The sequence below is a fragment of the Nerophis ophidion genome, linkage group LG01 (assembly GCF_033978795.1).
Source record: "Nerophis ophidion isolate RoL-2023_Sa linkage group LG01, RoL_Noph_v1.0, whole genome shotgun sequence".
Classification (NCBI taxonomy): domain Eukaryota; kingdom Metazoa; phylum Chordata; class Actinopteri; order Syngnathiformes; family Syngnathidae; genus Nerophis; species Nerophis ophidion.
The window spans coordinates 51,729,792-51,749,278 of record NC_084611.1 but is presented as its reverse complement, the minus strand read 5'-3'; the positions used below and the strand labels follow the sequence as shown (position 1 = coordinate 51,749,278).

General features: G+C 41.7%; 2 protein-coding genes across 3 annotated transcripts in view; one reads left to right on the top strand and one right to left on the bottom strand.

Annotated features, from left to right (window-relative positions):
* The window catches only part of LOC133556689 (DNA polymerase theta-like), a 45,826-nt gene extending 42,772 nt beyond the window's left edge, over positions 1 to 3,054 (top strand). Inside the window, exon 17 of the mRNA XM_061906848.1 lies at positions 202 to 3,054. Coding sequence (XP_061762832.1) covers positions 202 to 315 — 114 coding nt within the window. The 3' untranslated portion in view covers positions 316 to 3,054. The remainder of the gene's footprint in view (positions 1 to 201) is intronic.
* The window catches only part of uba6 (ubiquitin like modifier activating enzyme 6), a 58,731-nt gene continuing 39,668 nt past the window's right edge, over positions 425 to 19,487 (bottom strand). For both annotated transcript variants that reach the window (XM_061906867.1, XM_061906860.1), the window contains exons 28-32: positions 18,700 to 18,893; positions 18,175 to 18,302; positions 16,582 to 16,669; positions 15,299 to 15,393; positions 425 to 3,575 (exon numbers count right to left, since the gene is read on the bottom strand). In XM_061906867.1, the coding sequence (XP_061762851.1) occupies positions 3,434 to 3,575; positions 15,299 to 15,393; positions 16,582 to 16,669; positions 18,175 to 18,302; positions 18,700 to 18,893 (647 nt within the window). In that variant the 3' untranslated portion in view covers positions 425 to 3,433. The remainder of the gene's footprint in view (positions 3,576 to 15,298; positions 15,394 to 16,581; positions 16,670 to 18,174; positions 18,303 to 18,699; positions 18,894 to 19,487) is intronic.

Genomic DNA, 19,487 nt, shown 5'->3' with positions numbered 1-19,487 from the left:
AAAAAAATAATACTCTTATTTCATAAAAAAATTTTTTTACAAAAATTGTGCAAGTAAAAAAAAAAAATTCAACAAAAGTTTTTCAATTAAAAAAAATCAGTTTAAAAATAAATTGCAAGAAAAAGTTAAATTCCATTTAAGAAAAGACAGATTAAAAATGTTTTTTTTCTTCAATGAAAATAATCTCTGTTTTCTCGGTAGGTGGCACAGATGGTGAAGCGAGAGATGGAGAGCGCGGTGAAACTTTACGTGAAGCTGAAAGTGAAAGTAAAAGTGGGACCCAGCTGGGGGAACCTGCAGGACTTGGACATTTAATGTACTGTCACACACAGGTTCGATCCCCAACCTGCACCCCAACACCCAGCCAGCATATTTATACTAATATTTTTAATTACTGCTGAAGAATGAACTTGCACTACAAGAGTGAAAGATAATATTTATTCATGTTGTTTGACAGCAGTCATGTGACATTTAGTCGATGTTTTCTCCTACAAGAGACATTTTGCAGCAAATAAAACAAAGTGAAAGTCTGTTTGTGCAACACAAATGTATTTGTGTGTCTGTATTTCAATGTGTGTGTTCTAGGTTGTCCCTATTGGGATTTGTCTCTGGGCAAAAAAACATCTCTGTCCGTATTCCCTCGATTGTTGTTTTTTCGCTACCGTTTCTGCCATTAGAGTTGTGTATGCAGATGTGTGTAGTGTTGTCATCACATTACTGACATGGACGTCCATTAGACATGTTCTAAACTCCGTCACCAACAGCGCCGACTAGTGGCGAGTACCAAGAGAGGCGAGGTGACGGTACAGACCCAAGTTGGGGTTGCTGCGTGGACACACAACTCTTACACGGCAGCTGGGTCACAAAAGGCTCGTGCAAACAGACAGCCAATCAGAGTTCCTGCCTTCACACTAATCTGATTACAGACTTATTTTTTACCCACACAGATTCTTTTACACAACTCTAATGGCAGAAACGTAGCAAAAAGTCACAGCTAGAAAGACAGTCAATCAGGGATCCTGCTTCACACACAACTCTTAGAAACATTGCTTTACACATACACACATCTGAATACATGTACACAACTTAGCGGCAGAAAGGTAGCAACATGCCATGTGTAAACAGTTAATCTGGGTTCTTGCTTCACCCAAATCTGATTACAGAAACACATTTTCATGCGCAGACACAAATTGCTTTACACATACACATCTAAACACAAACAATTCTTTCAAGGCAGAAACTTTGCAAAAATTAGGGTTTCTGTTTCACATAAATCTGAATACACATACAGAACTAACTGTTTACACATGACATGTTGCTACCTTTCTGCTGTTAATCAGCATTCCTGCTTCACCCAAATCTGATTACAGACATAAATTGCTTTACATATACAAACACCTAAATACAAACAATGCGTTAACAGACAATCAGGGTTTCTGTTTCACATAAATCTGACTACACATACACAACGGCAGAAAGATAGCAACATGTCACGTGTAAACAGTTAATCAGGGTTCCTGCTTCACCCAAATGTGATTACAGACACACATTTTCCTACGCGCACACAACTTAAGCCACAAATTGTTTTACACATACACACATCTAAACAATTCTTTCAAGGCAGAAACTTAGCAAAAATCATGTGTAAGGCAATTAGGGTTTCTGTTTCACATAAATCGGAATACAAGTACACAACTCTAACTGTTTACACATGACATGTTGCTACCTTTCTGCTGTTAATCACCATTCCTGCTTCACCCAAATCTGATTACAGACATAAATTGCTATACACATACAAACACCTAAATACAAACAATTCTTTAAAGGCAGAAACTCAGCAAAAATCAGGTGTTAACAGACAATCAGGGTTTCTGTTTCACATAAATCAGACTACACGTACACAACTTAACGGCAGAAAGGTAGCAACATGTCATGTGTAAACAGTTAATCAGGTTCCTGCTTCACCCAAATCTGATTACAGACACACATTTTCATACGGGCACACAACTTGAGACACAAATTGCTTTACACATTCACACATCTAAACACAAACAATTCTTTCAAGGAAGAGACAGTTATCAAAAATCAGGTGTTAACAGACAATCAGGGTTTCTGTTTCACATAAATCTGACTACACGTACATAACTTAACGGCAGAAAGGTAGCAACATATCATGTGTAAACAGTTAATCAGGTTCCTGCTTCACCCAAATCTGATTACAGACACACATTTTCATACGCACACACAACTTGATACACAAATTGCTTTACACATACAAACACCTAAATACAAACAATTCTTTCAAGGCAGAAACTTAGCAAAAATCTGGTGTTAACAGACAATCAGGGTTTCTGTTTCACATAAATACGAATACACCTACACAACTTTAACGGCAGAAAGGTAGCAACATGCCATGTGTTAACAGTTAATCGGGGTTCCTGCTTCACCCAAATCTGATTACGGACACATTTTCATACACGCACACAACTTAAGACAAAAATTGCTGTACACATACACACATCTAGATACAAACAATTCTTTCAAAGCAGAAACTTAGCAAAAATCACGTGTTACACAATTAGGGTTTCTGTTTCACACAAACTGAATACACGTACACACACCTGAATACACATACACAACCTAAACGGCAGAAAGAGAGCAATTTGTCGCGTTAATCAGGGTCCCTGCTTCACCCAAATCTGATTACAGACACACACATTTGTTTACGTACACACAACTTAAGACACAGATTGCTTTACACGTGCACACAATTCTCTCACTGCAAAACAACAATCGAAGAAATACGGACGGACAAGATAATTTTTCTTCCTCAGACAAATCCTAATACCGACACACTTTAGTTCAACAACACATGAAATGGATTACACACACAGATTGAGACGCGCATTTGCAAATCATTTTGCTGCGATCATGATTCTGTAGAAATTTTGTTTTTTTTCTCCAAGATACGGAAAGTATTCCACAGGACCGCTCATCATGTACACAATACACAGACATTTGGCACGAAGGAAAAGGAGAAAAGTTTAGTGCTGATGCTCAAATGAAAACATGGTTGATAAGTGCCTTGTGTTTTGAATCAAACAACGGCGGCATGTCACTGGGAGTCCAAGTCATACTTCTGAGAGGCTCAGAGCCACCAAGGAAAAGGCTTTTAATGATCGCGATTAAGGCATCAGCACCGGCGCACATGTACAATTCATCATCAGCACAGAACACGTGCGCACACACGTGCACTTTATGCTACCCAGGAAGTCCATGTTGCTCTGGCCCCGCAAAGCAAACTGTGTGTGTGTGTGTGTGTGTGTGTGTGTGTGTGTGTGTGCGTGCGTGCGTGCGTGCGCTGGGACCACTTCAGAGTGTTTCCACCAGTCCAGTACATGTATGTTACATTGGTGTTGATGAGGAGGAGATGTCAGGTGGTGTGTCCGTGGGGGGAGAAGTAGTACCTGACAGGAGGACCAGGGAGATCTTCGTCCGTGTCGTTCTCGGGAGCAAAGGACACGGTGAGGTCCACGTATTGGCGACCCGCTGTCGGCTTGATAAGTTTTTGCATCCTGTCGGCACAAAACGAAACATTTTAGGGGCTGATTTGCCGAGATACAAACACCATGCGCCTTATTTGAATGAGTATTTTGCTTGTGCTATGCAGGGGCGTCGCCATGGAGACACTCATTTACTGCACATCCATGTTATCATGCTGGGATGTTTTGCCATGTGCAATCTATAAAATGGTGTGTGTTACAGCCAAATACACTTTCTGTCTGTCAAATTGATGACGTCACTAAAGGGGTTGGCTCCAAGGCCAAGTGCCTGTCTATTTAGGGAGGAGTCGGGATCTTGCTCAGGTGTTGCTGAGTAGAGGCGCAGCAGTTTTTGACTGTGCCAGGCTAGTGTTTGTTTGCTCCCGTGTATTATATAAATGTGACTTTATGATATTAAATATTTTTGTTAAACATGGACACAATTTTGGACATCAATTATTAGCTGGCTGCACACGTCTGAACTAGCTTCATTTATATTCGGCAATCAGAAGCAGTAATTGTATAGGACTTTACCGCTACATTTAAGTCAAAAACTGCCTCACCTAAAGGCGAGTTGTTTATTGGGAAGCAACAAGTTGCGAAGCTTGTTTTGGAAGAGGATCACACCTGCCGCTGTCAGTGTTTGATTGGCAGCCGGCGGCGGAAAAAACGGATCGGCGAAGCGGCGGACACATTCCTGCAATCAAGCTCTGCATCGACAGCTCCGAGTCCCACTGGAAAGCAACAGGGTCGCTCATCGGGGACAGCAGCAGCAGCACCTGCAGATCATCCCATCGGACCAAGCCGCGCGCGTGCGTGCCGTGCGTGGAGGAGGACGCGGAGCAGCGTTAAGTGTGGTATGTTTTAGCGGCGCGCCCACTTTAAAAAAATAAAATAAAATAAAAAATGGCCATTGTTAAATTGTGTGCACACAAATATTAAAACATCCAATTTATTGGTGACTATTTGACTTGACTTACGCGTGGGTTGACAAACTTTGACTTTTCCAAATGGAGGAGCTGGGAGTACACGCATGCGCTGATGAACATAAACAGCCACAAGGGGACACTGTGGCTGAACGTGACAATGTTGGACAAGGGGTTGAAGGGAAAAAACGTGTGGTAAAAATGACACCAAAAGCTGTAGGTCACAAAATTTAAAGTTTGCACGGGGAAAGAAAATCAAAGTTGCAAAGACTCTCATTACTAAAAGAGGGGGTCATTGCTGTGATAAATGACGAAACACGTTCACATGAACTAAAGGAAGAATTTAGCAGGTTTATGGATTTATATCATGAAATTTGAAAAGTGCACATAACTTTGTTGTCTCTGTTGCCAGAATATGAGAGTACTAAACACGAGACATGGTACAAAGCAAAAATTTTGAATTTTAATGGTTTTATTGAAAAGGTTGACAGGTTGATGTGTTTTAAAGATGATGATGATGAGGTTGAAAACAAGGGTTCTGTTGTTGATGGTTTTGAAAATGAAAGTGTACAACCCCACGACAGCATTTCAAATGTTCCATCTATTGTCTTATCAAAGGTCATTCAATCCACAGTCTCAAACAAAAGCAAAATGTCTTCCACTTCTTCTGCTCGCATAATAGCAGAGGCAGATAAGGCAGCACTTGTCGCCCGTGCTATTGCTTTAAAAGAGATCCATACATTGGAGGCGCAGGCAGCAGCTCTAAAGAGGGAACAAGATGAGCAGGCAGCAGCTCTAAAGAGGAAACAAGATGAGCAGGCAGCAGCTCTAAAGAGGGAACGGGAGGAACAAGCAGAGGCCATAAGGAGACAAAAGGAACAAATGGTGTTGGATGCTGAAATAGCAGCCCACAATGCTAAATTGTCTGTCCTCCATGAAGCCAGTGTTTCTGGCAGAAGCCAAAAGTCTGATGGAATGGAGTCCTATTACAGGCAAGGGAAAAAAACTAAAAAAATGCCTACCCCGCCTGTACAACAACTTCAGCCATCTGTTAAAGCTGCTCCTTCAGAGCTTCACACAGCCAAGAATGCCCCAAACAAGGTCCATTCACACCCTCAACCAAACAACCAACCACTTCGCTCATCAACTTTGGATCCTGTGGAAAACCAATCAAGGCAAAATTTACCTCAAGCATTTCAATCATTTCAAGGCAACACAATACCAGGTGAACTCCACACTGTATTACAGAGGCAAAATGAAATGATGGCACTCCTGGTTCAATCACAAACCTCCCAATTACTTCCACACAGACAAATTCCGTTTTTTGAAGGTGACCCATTGCTGTTTCAGGCTTTCATAAAAGCTTTTGAATATTGTATAGACGCAAAAACCAATGATCGTGGTGACTGCTTATACTATCTGGAGCAGTTTACCAAAGGACAGCCCAGAGAGTTGGTGCGTAGTTGCCTCTACATGCCTACAGAGAGAGGCTATGCTACAGCAAAACGCCCACTAAGGGAACACTTTGGAAATCCTTCAAAAATAACAGCAGCCTACCTGGACAAAATTAAGGCCTGGCCAAACATCAAGTCTGAGGATGTAAAAAATCTCCAAGCTTTTGCACTGTACTTGCGAGAATGCTCCAATGCCATGGATGAGCTGCAGTACTTGGACGAGCTCAACATGCCAGCTTGCATGAAGATGCTCATACAAAAGCTTCCATACAAAGTAAGAGACCAGTGGAGAGGAAAAGCAGCCGACATTGTTGACCAACAAAAGCGACGTGCTTGTTTCACATACATTGTTAAATTTATTGATCAGCAGGTCAGAATTGCTTCAGATCCTGTCTTTGGCGACATTCAGGACATCCCTCAAAATAAAACAATAACCAAACCCAAGCCTATACATCAAAGCAAATCACAGTTCAGAAGGAACAGTTTCGCAACTCATGTGACAGTTGCCACTAGACCTAAACCGGCTCCACACCTCGATACATTTGTGAATACCTCCTGTCTTTACTGTAAAAGTGAACATGCATTGGAGCACTGTCCGATACTGGAAAATAAGGCACACAGGGAAAAGCTTGACTTTTTAAAGGAAAAAGGCCTGTGTTTTGGTTGCCTGTGCACAGGGCACCTGAGCAAGAGTTGCGACAGGCGCATCACTTGCTCTTACTGCAACAAGACGCATCCCAAAGTGCTACATATTGACAGGAGGCATCTGGAAAGTGGAGAAAATAGCCAACTTCCAAAGGTAAAAGCAGATATTTGCACTACATAATCTACTTGTGGCCATACAGGGGCTGGCAAATATGGAATTTTACCTATCCTACCCGTTCAAGTGAAGTACTCAAACGGCAGCAAGATAGTCCAGACATATGCTTTCCTAGATCCAGGAAGCACAGGGACCTTCTGTTCTGAACAATTGGTAAACAGGCTGAACACAGAAGGCCGAAAAACAAAAATCCACTTGCGCACCATGGGGCACAGTAAGGTCTGGAAATCTCTGAGCTTACTTGTAGTAAGTTTTTTGAGCTTCCTGATGTCTTCACTCAAAGGCAGATGCCCGTGTACACAAACAATCTGATTAGTGAGGCAGAACTTGATAAGTGGCCTTACCTCCAAGGCATCAAAATTCCTCGGATAACTGCCGACGTTGACCTGTTAATTGGTACCAACGCCTCCAAGTTAATAGAACCACGGGAGGTGATTAACAGCCACGAAGATGGACCTTATGCTGGCAGAACCCTATTGGGGTGGGTAATTAATGGGCCATTACAAGGCAATCACACGCATAATGGGAGCCCCACAGTTACTGTTAACCGCACAATTGTTAACAGTTTGGAGGAACTGCTTATGAACCAGTACATGCATGATTTCAATGAGCACGGTTCCAAAGATCAAGAGGATATGTCAAAAAAGGGAAAGAAGCCCAAGATAGAGAAGCCCAGCAGGAAGACATCAAAAAGAAAACGGAGCGCAGATGACAGTGACGATGAAAGAAAAGTCAGTCGAATGCGAACAATACGCCAGGCAGTCTCCAAGGCCGTGTCGAAACAGCGGGAAATCCTTCTGGGTGACGGAGGCCGTGAGGATGAACAGCAGGATGACCCAGAGGAAGCTTACCTGGATCCTGATGAGTCTGGCAGTGATGAAGACTTCATGGTGGAAGATGACGAAGACAGCGACTATGGCAAGTCTAAAAAGAGAAGAGTTCCCCGAAAGAGGAGGAAGAAAACGACCCCAAGAGTCCTTTGGGAGAAGAAGAGGAGGAAACTGAGAAGAAGAAAAGCTCTCCTACCGCCAAGGTGACGAAGTAAGCTGATGGCAAGGAGTAGGAAAAGAAGACAGCTACAGTCTACATGTACTGTTGGTAATAGATCACCAGTATTGGATGTGCATAAGGAAATGCAGGCTGTGAATGTGAAGGCATGGAGTAAAATAACTGCATTATTGCAAAAGGGAACATAAAACCCTAAGAGTGTTTCTTTTAGTATTATGGCTCTATTTTTGTTTTATTTATTTCAAATTGAATTGCTCTGTTCATCACGCCAGTAGCAATTAGGGGCTGGTGTGTTAGAGCCAAATACACTTTCTGTCTGTCAAATTGATGACGTCACTAAAGGGGTTAGCTCCAAGGCCAAGTGCCTGTCTATTTAGGGAGGAGTCAGGATCTTGCTCAGGTGTTGCTGAGTAGAGGCACAACAGTTTTTGACTGTGCCAGGCTAGTGTTTGTTTGCTCCCGTGTATTTTCTGTTTTTGTACAAAGTGTGTTATATAAATGTGACTTTATGATATTAAATATTTTTGTTAAACATGGACACAATTTTGGACATCAATTATTAGCTGGCTGCACACGTCTGAACTAGCTTCATTTATATTCGGCAACCAGTAGCAGTAATTGTATAGGACTTTACCGCTACAGCGTGTGATTTACCAAGACTGCACGTGCAACTGACAAGTGGTGCAGACATCCTCATTTAAATGAGTATTTTGCGTGTACTATGCGGTGCGTCGCCATGGAGACACTCATTTACTACACATCCATGTTATCATGCTGGGATGTTTTGCCATGTGCAATCAATAAAATGGCGTGTGATTTACCAAGACTGCACGTGCAACTGACAAGTGGTGCAGACATCCCTATTTAAATGAGTATTTTGCGTGTACTATGCGGTGCGTCGCCATGGAGACACTCATTTACTACAAATCCATGTTATCATGCTGGGATGTTTTGCCATGTGCAATCTATAAAATGGCGTGTGATTTACCAAGACTGCACGTGCAACTGACAAGTGGTGCAGACATCCTTATTTAAATGAGTATTTTGCGTGTACTATGCGCTGCGTCGCCATGGAGACACTCATTTACTGCACATTCATGTTACCATGCTGTGATGTTTTGCCATGTGCAATCTATAAAATAGTGTGTGCTATTAGTGGGCGTGTGATTTACAAAGACTGCACGTGCAACTAACAAGTGGTGCAGACCACCTTATATGAATGAGTATTTTGCATCTACTACTTTTTATGGGCATTTCACAAGCGGTCCTGCAATGCGTCTACATTACGCTTTCCCCGCGTAATACGCTAAAATGCAAACATCAAGAAGTGTTTTTTCATATAAGAAATATTTTAATTAGATATATGTGAAAAAAACAGACGCCATTAAAAAAATAAAAGGACACCACAAGATCATTTTTAACTAAAACATTTTTTAAGGTCCTGCTGTCTGTGCCCTTGACCTCTGGCCGGTGGTCGCCGTACTGTGAAGATGGTGCCGGGTGTCCGAATCAGTCAGTTTTAGGTGTAACTGTCCGCCCGATTGTAGCTGAGATAGGCGCCAGCGCCCCCCGCGACCCCAAAAGGGAATAAGCGGTAGGAAATGGATGGATGTACAAAATGAGCTACAGAGCTAGCCTGAAAACGTTAGCATGCGCACATTAAATTGCTAACAATGGCATATTAACAGTTAGCACGTCTCACACGTCAATTAACACGGCTGTAAGGTGTATGGCTTCAGAAATAGAGAAAAAAGTGTAAAATTAGATGAAAAAGTTACCATGCTTAAGTTAGCTAGCTAGCATGCTATCATTTGCATGCTAAAAGTTAACAAGTGTCAGATACCAAGTTAAATGACCCTGGGGTAAATGGTTGCAAAACTGGCTCAAAAAGTTAGCATGCTAGCCAGCTAACGTACTCTGAATGGTAACATTTAGAGTATGCCCATCGCTGCTAACGAGACCTTTCCGACGGTATAACATATGTGGGGGTTCGTTGGCCGGTTCGTCTCGTATTAGACGAAAGGGTTCGCCATTATAAAAGGTGTGTCCCCATTCAACTGCCCCATTATTTTTGTTTATTCGTGAATAGCGTCGCCATGGTAGAACGAAATGTTCAAAACTTAAAATACGGCCATCGGTGCTAACGAGACCTTTCCGACGGTATAACATATGTGGGGGTTCGTTGGCTGGTTCGTCTCGTATTAAACGAAAGGGTTCGCCATTATAAAAGGTGTGTCTCCATTCAACTGGCCCGTTGTTTTTGTTTATTCATGAATAGCGTCGCCATGGTAGAACGAAACGTTCAAAACTTAAAATACGCCCATCGGCGCGAACAAGACCTTTCCGACGGTATGGCATATGTGGGGGTTCGTTGGCCGTTTCAACCTGTATTATACAAAAGGTGCGTACAAATTAAATCGGCCCATTTTTTGGGTTGTTCGTGAATAGCCTTGCCATGGTAACACGAAATGGTCCCAATTTAGATTTCCGCCACCATCGCGAACGAAACCTTTCCAAAGGTACAACATATGTGGGGGTTCATTGGTCGGTTCGACTTTTATTAGACGAAGGGGTACGCCATTATAAAGGTGGGTCCCCAATCAATTGGCCCATTTTTTGGTTTATTGGTGAATAGCGTCGCCATGATAGAACGAAATGTTCATAACTTAAAATACGCCCATTGAAGCGACTGAGACCTCTCCGACGGTGTAACATATGTGGGGGTTCGTTGGCCGGTTCGACTCGTATTAGACGAAAGGTGCTTACCCATTAAATCGGCCCATTTTTTGGGTTGTTCGTGAATAGCGTTGCCATGGTAACACGAAATGTTCCCAATTTCGATTTCTGCTATCGGCGCGAATGACACCTTTCCGACGGTATAACATATGTGGGGGTTCTTTGGCCGGTTCGTCTCGCATTAGACGAAAGGGTTCGCCATTATAAATGTGCGTTCCCATTCAATTGGCCCATTTTTTTTTTTTTTATATTTGTGAATAGCGTCGCCACGGTAGAAACAAATGTTTGTAACTTCAAATACGCCCATCGGGGCGACCGAGACCTTTCCGACGGTATAACATATGTGGGGGTTCGTTGGCCGGTTCGACTTGTATTAGACAAAAGATGCGTACTACCCATTAAATGGGTTGTTTGTGGATAGCGTTGCCATGGTAACACAAAATGTTCCCAATTTAGATGTCTGCCATCGGCGCAAATGAGACCTTTCCGACAGTATAACATATGTGGGGGTTCGTTGGCCATTTCGACCTGTATTAAACAAAAGGTGCGTACCCATTAAATCGGCCCATTTTCTGGGTTTTTCGTGAATAGTGTTGCCATGGTAACACGAAATGTTCCCAATTTAGATTTTGGCGTGAACGAGACCTTTCCGACGGTATACGCGGGGGTTCGTTGGCCGGTTCGACTCGTATTAGCAGGGATGGGAATTTTGGCGCCGCAGGGTCATTTATACAGGCATGTGGTTTTTCCGTCTAAAGTCGGAATTCCGTCTTTTTTAATCTCGGTGGAAAAAAAAAAAATTATCTTCCGTTTTTTTTCCCGACCCTAAGTAAAGATTCGTTTACTTGCCGATTCGTCTTTTGTAATCGAGACGTAGCTTATATTACCCCGTAGTTGATTGGTTGATATGTTCCTTGTGACCGACCAATCAGGACATCTGTTATGAATGATGACGTCATTACCGCCATTTTCCAAATGTAAACGATGTCGGTTCTCGAGACAAAGGACGCTTCACGAGTCAAAGAAATTGATAAACATGTAAAAAATAAGTACTACCAGCACAAACAACGCTCCCGACCGGATCCTTAGCCGGGGCTGCCTCTTTGCGACCTGGGAGATAGATCCCTCGTCCCCGAACTGTGTGCCGAGGTAAAGTGGACATTACAGTGCTGGCGTTAACACCACAACCTGAAATGTGGACATTTAATGTTCCATAATGTTAGATAAACAACGCCCTCGGTCATTACGGTGAAGCAGTGTATGTATGTCTGATTCAATGCTAACTGTTAAGCTAACTGCCCAGTTGGCTAACGCAAAAAAGCCACAAGCAAATATTACTGGTGTTTGACCTCAATGCGAAATAGTTTAACAATACTTGATAATCACGGAAAAATATGCGCGTTAACGAGCGACATATCTCTTGAATGAAATGGCCATGTGTTTGTCGTATATGTAATGATTGGTGAGTTACATGCCAGCATCCTCCTCAGCCAGCTCTGCCTCAACACCAACCAAAACAGCCAGCGTCACAACTCCACTCAGTCCCCCTGATTCTCAAAAAAAGAGGTGTCAGGTCAGCCCAAGCAGTAAGGAGAGTTGGACAAATGTATTGTGCTTCAACTGCAAGAAATATATCTGCAAAGAACACACTAAAAGTGTCACTTTTTCCCACACTTGCATGTAAACACACACATACACATGCAAGTTCTTGCACACAGAGACTTTTACTCTGATTTTGTTTTTTATTAGTTTTGGAACCAGCAATCTATTTCTATTGGTTAGATTAGCTTGATCGGTTGTTTGTTTGATGTTGAAGTTCTGTTGCTGAAAAAAATACTTTTTAGTCTTTTTCTTGAAGTAAATATACATAGGTCGAAATTGACCCGTAACATCATAGATGTTACTATAGTTAAATTTATTAAAATGAAAAAATAAATAAAACTAATTTATTTAAAAGATGTGTTCTAATATCCCTCAGTAATATTCAGGTAACACAACATTTTATTTATTTATACGATTCTCGAGGTTCGTTTGACCATTTTTTAAAATTGAAATCGAGGGGTATACTGACAAAAAAAAAGGCCCAATGGCCCACACCAAAAATATTACAACCAATATTTTCACGGATAAGGAAGCCTAACAAGGTAAACAAGAGATGAGAAACAAATAGGATGATAGATAATTGTTTTTAGAGTATTTTACAGTTGGTTTAAGACATGGGTCAAAACCGACCCGTTAACATAAGAGATTGTAACAGAAAGCTAACACAAGAGGCAGGTTAAATGAGTCCACTTTCTATATCTGATCCCTGGATGTTTACCAGTGTGGGTGGTTGAACTGACAGCCGTAAGTCAATCACTTTAGTTTTACTGGTGTTCAAATGCAGGTGATTACGTGCACTTCAAGTGTTTAGTATATTTTTAATTGTATTATTTAGAAGAACAAAGATGTTCAATGAATCCATTATATATTGTATATACTGATTTAATGGTTGTTTGTTGAAAAATAAATGAGAAGAGGTAATTAAAAAAATAATTGTTTATTGAACCGCAGTGGCAATATTGTAGGGGAAATAAAATCACAATTTGATTATTTTCCAAAATATTTAAGCTTTAATCAGCACCCCCGATGTCCTGGGTATGTTCTATTAATGATGTTTTCATGTCTTTAAACACTAAAATATTTTCTACAAATGGTGCTGTCTTAGTTAATTTTAGCATGTTAAATTTGTGAAAAATCAGGAGCTGGGAGGGGCGTTGTCCCCCAGACTCCCAGAAGTTTTTTCAGTCTTTTTCATTGTGGTCAAATCACATGCCTGTTTGTAATATAATGCCAATGTGTGAAGGCACCAGATTGGCTAGCTCTACTATCAGCTGACAACATCAACCAATGACATTGCCCGTTATAGGCGTCTGCACGCGTCGTTTGCCGACAACATCTAGTCATTGATCCTCAATTATTGTGAGCGTTTCTGAACTTGTATTCTGTTCATATTGGTTGTGTTTATTGGCGACTAATCTGGAAAGAAAACACAGTAGCTCTCAATTAACACGTTTTTTTATTGACAAAACAGTTTCAGACAAGGTTAAGCTTATTTAAGATAGGAATGCTTCATTAGCAAAAGATATCGATAAGGACGTGAGAAACAAGTGGAACTGGGCATGGTTCGGTACATCTATCAAACTGAAGGTGAAGATTAACAACAATATCGTAGAAGTAGACAAACTGATCAGCGATTTCATTGCAAAGTGCGATGAACCGGGACGTGGTCAGTGCTTATATTGCAAGGACATTGTGAACTATGGATCTCGGGGAAAGGTGGCACTCTTTGACCACGCGAAATCGGCAAGGCATCTAAGTAAAGTGAGTTTACGGAGAAGTAATTTTTTCCTGGGATCTGCCTTCAAGCTGAAGTCAAACATCGTCACAAATGCAGCATCAAATCAACTATCGAAGCCTCCCACCTCCGACTCGGCTCCTCTCACACCAATCTACGACAGACGAGTCCATTCAGAGGTACAATACACTATCTTATGTATTTCAACCTTCTTATATTTTGAATTCTGGTTAATCCATTTTGTAATATATTGAGTCAAAAACCAGGCGAGGTGATGAAGTTACGTCTCTCTATTACACATTTGTTGGCCTATTTTTGTCTATAATCCAAAAGTGTGCAATAATTTTATATATATGTGTAAACTTGTATACATAAATTTCATCACATGATACATTTGTATGAAAATATTTGCTAATAAATATGAAATTTTGGTCAGGACAATATTGTTTCATTTTGACTCAAAATAGCAGGAAATGCATCCTAAGCTAACATAGATTTAAAAAAATGTCTGGGGGGTTGCATGCCCCCAGACCTCCTAGCAGGCGAGTGCACTCTGTGCACTCGGGTGCGGCTGCTGTGCGGCCTTCCGCAAGGCGGTGTTTTAGGATTAAATAATTGTCAGCTGATTTTGTAAATCTTCATTCCCATCCCCTTTAGACAAAAGGTGCATACCCATTAAATGGTCAAAATTTGGGGTTGTTCGCGAATAGCGCTGCCAAGGTAACACGAAATGCACCAAATTTAGATTTCCGCCCTCGGCGTGAAGGAGACCTTCCTGACGGTATAACATATGTGGGGGTTCCTTGGCCGGATCGATTCGTATTAGGCGAAAGGTTTCGCCATTAAAATTTTGTGCATCCCCATTCAATTGGCCCATTTTTTTATTATTTGTGAATAGCGTCGCCATGGTAGAATGAAATGTTCACAACTTCAAATACGCCCGTCGGCGCGAACGAGAGCTTTCCGACGGTATAACATATGTGGGGGTTCGTTAGCGGTTTGACTCGTATTAGACTAAAGATGTGGAACCATTAAATCGGCCCATTTTTTGGGTTGTTCGTGAATAGCGTTGCCATGGTAACATGAAATGCTCCCAATTTAGATTTCCGCCATTTGCGCGAACAAGACCTTTCCGACGGTATAACATGTGGGGCTTCGTTGGCCGGTTCATCTCGTATTAGACAAAATGGTTTGCCATTATAAATGTGGGTCCTCATTCAATTGGCACATTTTTTTGGTTTATTCGTGAATAGCGTCGCCATGGTAGAACGAAATGTTCGCAACTTCAAATACGCCCGTTGGCGCAAACGAGACCTTTCCGACGGTATAACATATGTTGGGGTTCGTTGGCCGATTCGACTTGTAGTGGACGTAAGAGAAACGTGCGGAACAAGAATAATAAAGTTTGAAGTATGACTAATAATAATAATATGCCCCAAATTGTAATCCATAATTAAGATCAATAAATTACTTACGTCAGTTTAAGTCTCTTGGTGTGTCCTGGTATAACCGGCACGAAGATCATCTTCACACCATGGACCACCATCGTGGGTTCAATTCCGTACTTCTCCTGAAATACAACAGAAATGGACGGAACTTGAATACAACAAAGTTATTAAATTTTCAGTACAAAGGCGTCCAAGAGAGGGGGGTTGGGCCAGTCCCAAATTAAACACCTGGGGGAGGGTTTAGTTTGAGACCAGGAAAAAACCTCGAGCAAAGCACATACAGTATATACGTGTCACGACAGACTTGCTACGCGGGCATCCAGCCTGAAGCTGCCGCCACCAGTGGCGCTGCTTCGTTTTCTGTCGTGCTACGTGGGGTGAAGCATGGGATTTGCCTCACGCCACACCCCAGGGGTATTTTACGTGTGTAAAATACCCCTGGGGTGTGACTTGCTGCGTTATCGCGATAAAACTTATTCGAGAGCACCAAGGTCGCGGAACAAGGCCACTCTGCCGGCTTGGGATTCCCTCACGCCACAGCCTTGGGGTATTTTACGTGTGTAAAATATCCCTGGGATGTGGCGGGAGGCGAATCCCATGCTGTGTAAGCCTGCAGAGTGGCCTTGTTCCGTGACCTTGGTGCTCTCGCAGGTTTTATCCCGATAACGCAGCAAGTCAAATAACAACAGGTGTGTGTCAGGTCTTCTGTCTTTCAGGAAAATGTTTACGTTGCGCGGCATCACAACCATGGAAAACAATCCAAATTACAATGTTTAAGTTTGAGCCGGCAAAAACAAATGTAAACTTTTCCCTGTCTATTTCCGGTCTTCCAAAATCATACCATACCATGCAGAGCAGACGGCATCTCCAAGATGTTGTCCAGTTTGCGATTTAATCTAAAAATTACAAAAGTTTAGGTGCCCATCCTTCAATCCTTTGTGGCACCTTGAGAGTACCTTGCACGGCTGCCAGCATCTTCAAATTCGTCGACACAACAGGGAAACCTTTACTCTAATCAGCAAAAGTCCTGTTATCATGATTTCTAATAGGTAAAAATCTTCAACACCCTCGAATGGACGAATCTGGAGAGTCTACCAACAACAATTAAACAGGACAGACCAGTTCCCCCGAACCCAAGCTTCTCCTCAAGAAGATCTTGACAATTTTTCAGAGAAGCCAGTTGATCTGTTTAGATTGTGGAGAGCAGTGCAAAAAGAGGCTCCAGAAAAGTTAGGACGAGCCAAAACAAAAAAGCAAAGTAGAAGAAGGGAAGGTGAAAAACGGGACATTATAGAACATGTGTTCCTCACCCTGACTGCATTGATGAACTCTGACAGGGTGAAGTCTTGGTGGCCGGTGATGGTCCAGCAGTCCCAGATGGAGAAGTAAATGTCGTCTCTGAAATAAACGACGTGTTTCAACATTACACTCAACGCTCCTTTATCGCTGGTAATTGAATGGATTTCCGCAAAGTGGGAATCGATTAAAAATCTAATATTTTCACAACTCGAGCATTAAAAACATGTTTACGACCTTTTAAATATTTTTTTCAGCATCATGAGAGCCTGGACATGAAATGACATCTTTTAGTCACCTTTACATTCTTAGAGCAAAAGTACTGATTTTATTACTAATTACTTCGCAATTAATTTTTAATACTTAATGCTGGTAACATACAGTCGTTGTCAAAAGTTTACATACACTTGTAAAGACCATCATGTCATGGCAGTCTTGAGTTTCCAATCATTTCTACAACTCTTATTTTTTTGTGAGAGAGTGATTGGAGCACATACTTGTTGGTCACATAAAACATTCATGAAGTTTGCTTCTTTTATGAATTTATTATGGGTCTACTAAAAATGTGAGCAAATGTGCTGGGTCAAAAGTATACATACAGCAATGTTAATATTTGCTTACATGTCCCTTGGCAAGTTTCACAGCAATAAGGCGCTTTTGGTAGCCATACACAAGCTACTGCTTGAATGTTTGACCACTCCTCTTGACAAAATTGGTGCAGCTCAGCTAAATTTGCTGGTTTTCTGACACAGACTTGTTTCTTCAGCATTGTCCACACGTTTAAGTCAGGACTTTGGGAAGGCCATTTTAAAACCTTCATTCTAGCCTGATTTAGCCATTCCTTTACCACTTTTGACGTGTGTTTGGGGTCATTGTCCTGTTGGAAGACCCAACTGCGCCCAAGACCCAACCTCTGGGTTGATGATTTTAGGTTGTCCTGAAGAGTTTGGAGGTAAATTCTCCTTTTTCTGCAAAGCACCAGTTCCTTTGCCAGGAAAACAGGCCCAGAGCATAATGCTACCACCACCATGCATGACGGTAGGTGTGGTGTTGCTGAGATTAAACGCCTCACCTTTTCTCCTCCAAACATATTGCTGGGTATTGTGGCCAAACAGCTCCAATTTTGTTTCATCTGACCACAGAACTGTTTCAGAAGGTCTTGTCTGTGTCCAGTGAAACTTGCCAAGGGACATGTAAGCAAGTATTAACATTGCTGTATGTATACTTTTGACCCAGCACATTTTCAGTAGACCTATAATAAATTCATAAAAGAAGCAAACTTCATGAATGTTTTTTGTGACAAACAAGTATGTGCTCCAATCACTCTATCACAAAAAATAAGAGTTGTAGAAATGATTGGAAACTCAAGACAACCATGACATTATGTTCTTTATAAGTGTTTGTAAACTTTTGACCACGATTGTATGTGTTTATATTGTATCTGCTGATGTAGTTCTGTTGTCGTCGTGTGTAGGAAAAAAAGAGCTGAAACCAATTAAAAAAGGCCGATAACGTAAGTCAAAATGGCAAATATTGGCGGCGATAATGGTTTGATCCCTACAAGGAAGTTGCCAGAAGCAAAGTGAAAGTGTACTTGCTGTTGGTACCTAATGAGAGTCCGCTTGACGGGAGCAGGCTCAGTAAACACCACCACAGGAAGGGCCAAGTTGAAAAAGCAGTTCTTCAAAGATTCAAAGCCGTAGCCTCCAGCGATCTTGATCAGCTCCAGCGCCACCTAACACCAAGGCCAACAATCCTTCAAATCAAACCACAAGTGTTTGCAGTCTTCATTTTCTTGACTAAAAACGTGTCTTCGTAATCACAGACAACCTATTTTGCTAGACTAAAATAGGTCATGTTGTGAATTTAGTTTGAGAAGCGCTGCAATAACCTCAGTAACACTGGCTATTCAAAAATGCGTTAATAATCATGCAACATTTACTGTTTAGTCCACTAAATTGACTTGACTAAACCAAATCACTTCAGATGACTAAAACATGACTCAAACTAAAATACATTTTTGACAAAAACTCAACTAAAAACTGCTGACAAAATCAACACTTGGCGATAACAAATTCAAACATTTTTAGTCAACAAAATTAAGACCGACAGATCGTCAAGCTTCTCCTTACCAGTCCTGCCACGCCGGCCGTTGCCGTGGCGATGGCGGGGATGATCTTGCCAGCGATGCGTTTGGTCTTGAAGCGGTCAGCGGGCTCAATGGAGTACATGTTGGCCCTGAGGGCGGACGCCGACGTGACGAAGTCCACGTGGCCGTTGCTGTCGTTGTCCTTCTCGAACTCCAGCGCCGTCATCCGTAACATCTCTAGACGTGGCAGCAGGACACAGACACTAAGACTCCTTAGCAAGGTTTGGCAGGTGCCAGCAAATGGAGGCATTTTCTAACAATCTAATGCCCATGTCCTACGGCTGGACAATTCCTTACATTTTTATTCCGATTTTGGCTTCTCACGATTATTAAAATATAATCGAGAAAAAACGATTATTGGGCCGCGAAACGTGCAGGCAAATTCCGGAGCTTGTGACGGTCGAACAGATGAGGAGCGAATGAGTGAAAAAAGAGAGCATGTCTACTAGAAGTTTGGGATGTCACAATGGTTACTACGACACAGCACTAGTATGCCTAATCAATAATCGCTATAGTCAAAATACGTAGGTCATATTTCCACATTGACGTAAATTGCAGATGGACCAGTGTTGTCCCGATACCAAAATGTATTTTGATACATAAATGTTTGTGTGTGTGTGTATACACACACATATATATATATATACACACAAATATACACACCTATTTATATATATTTACTGACACATACATATACACACACACACACACATATACATATATATATATACACACACATATATATATATATACATACTAGGGCTACAACAA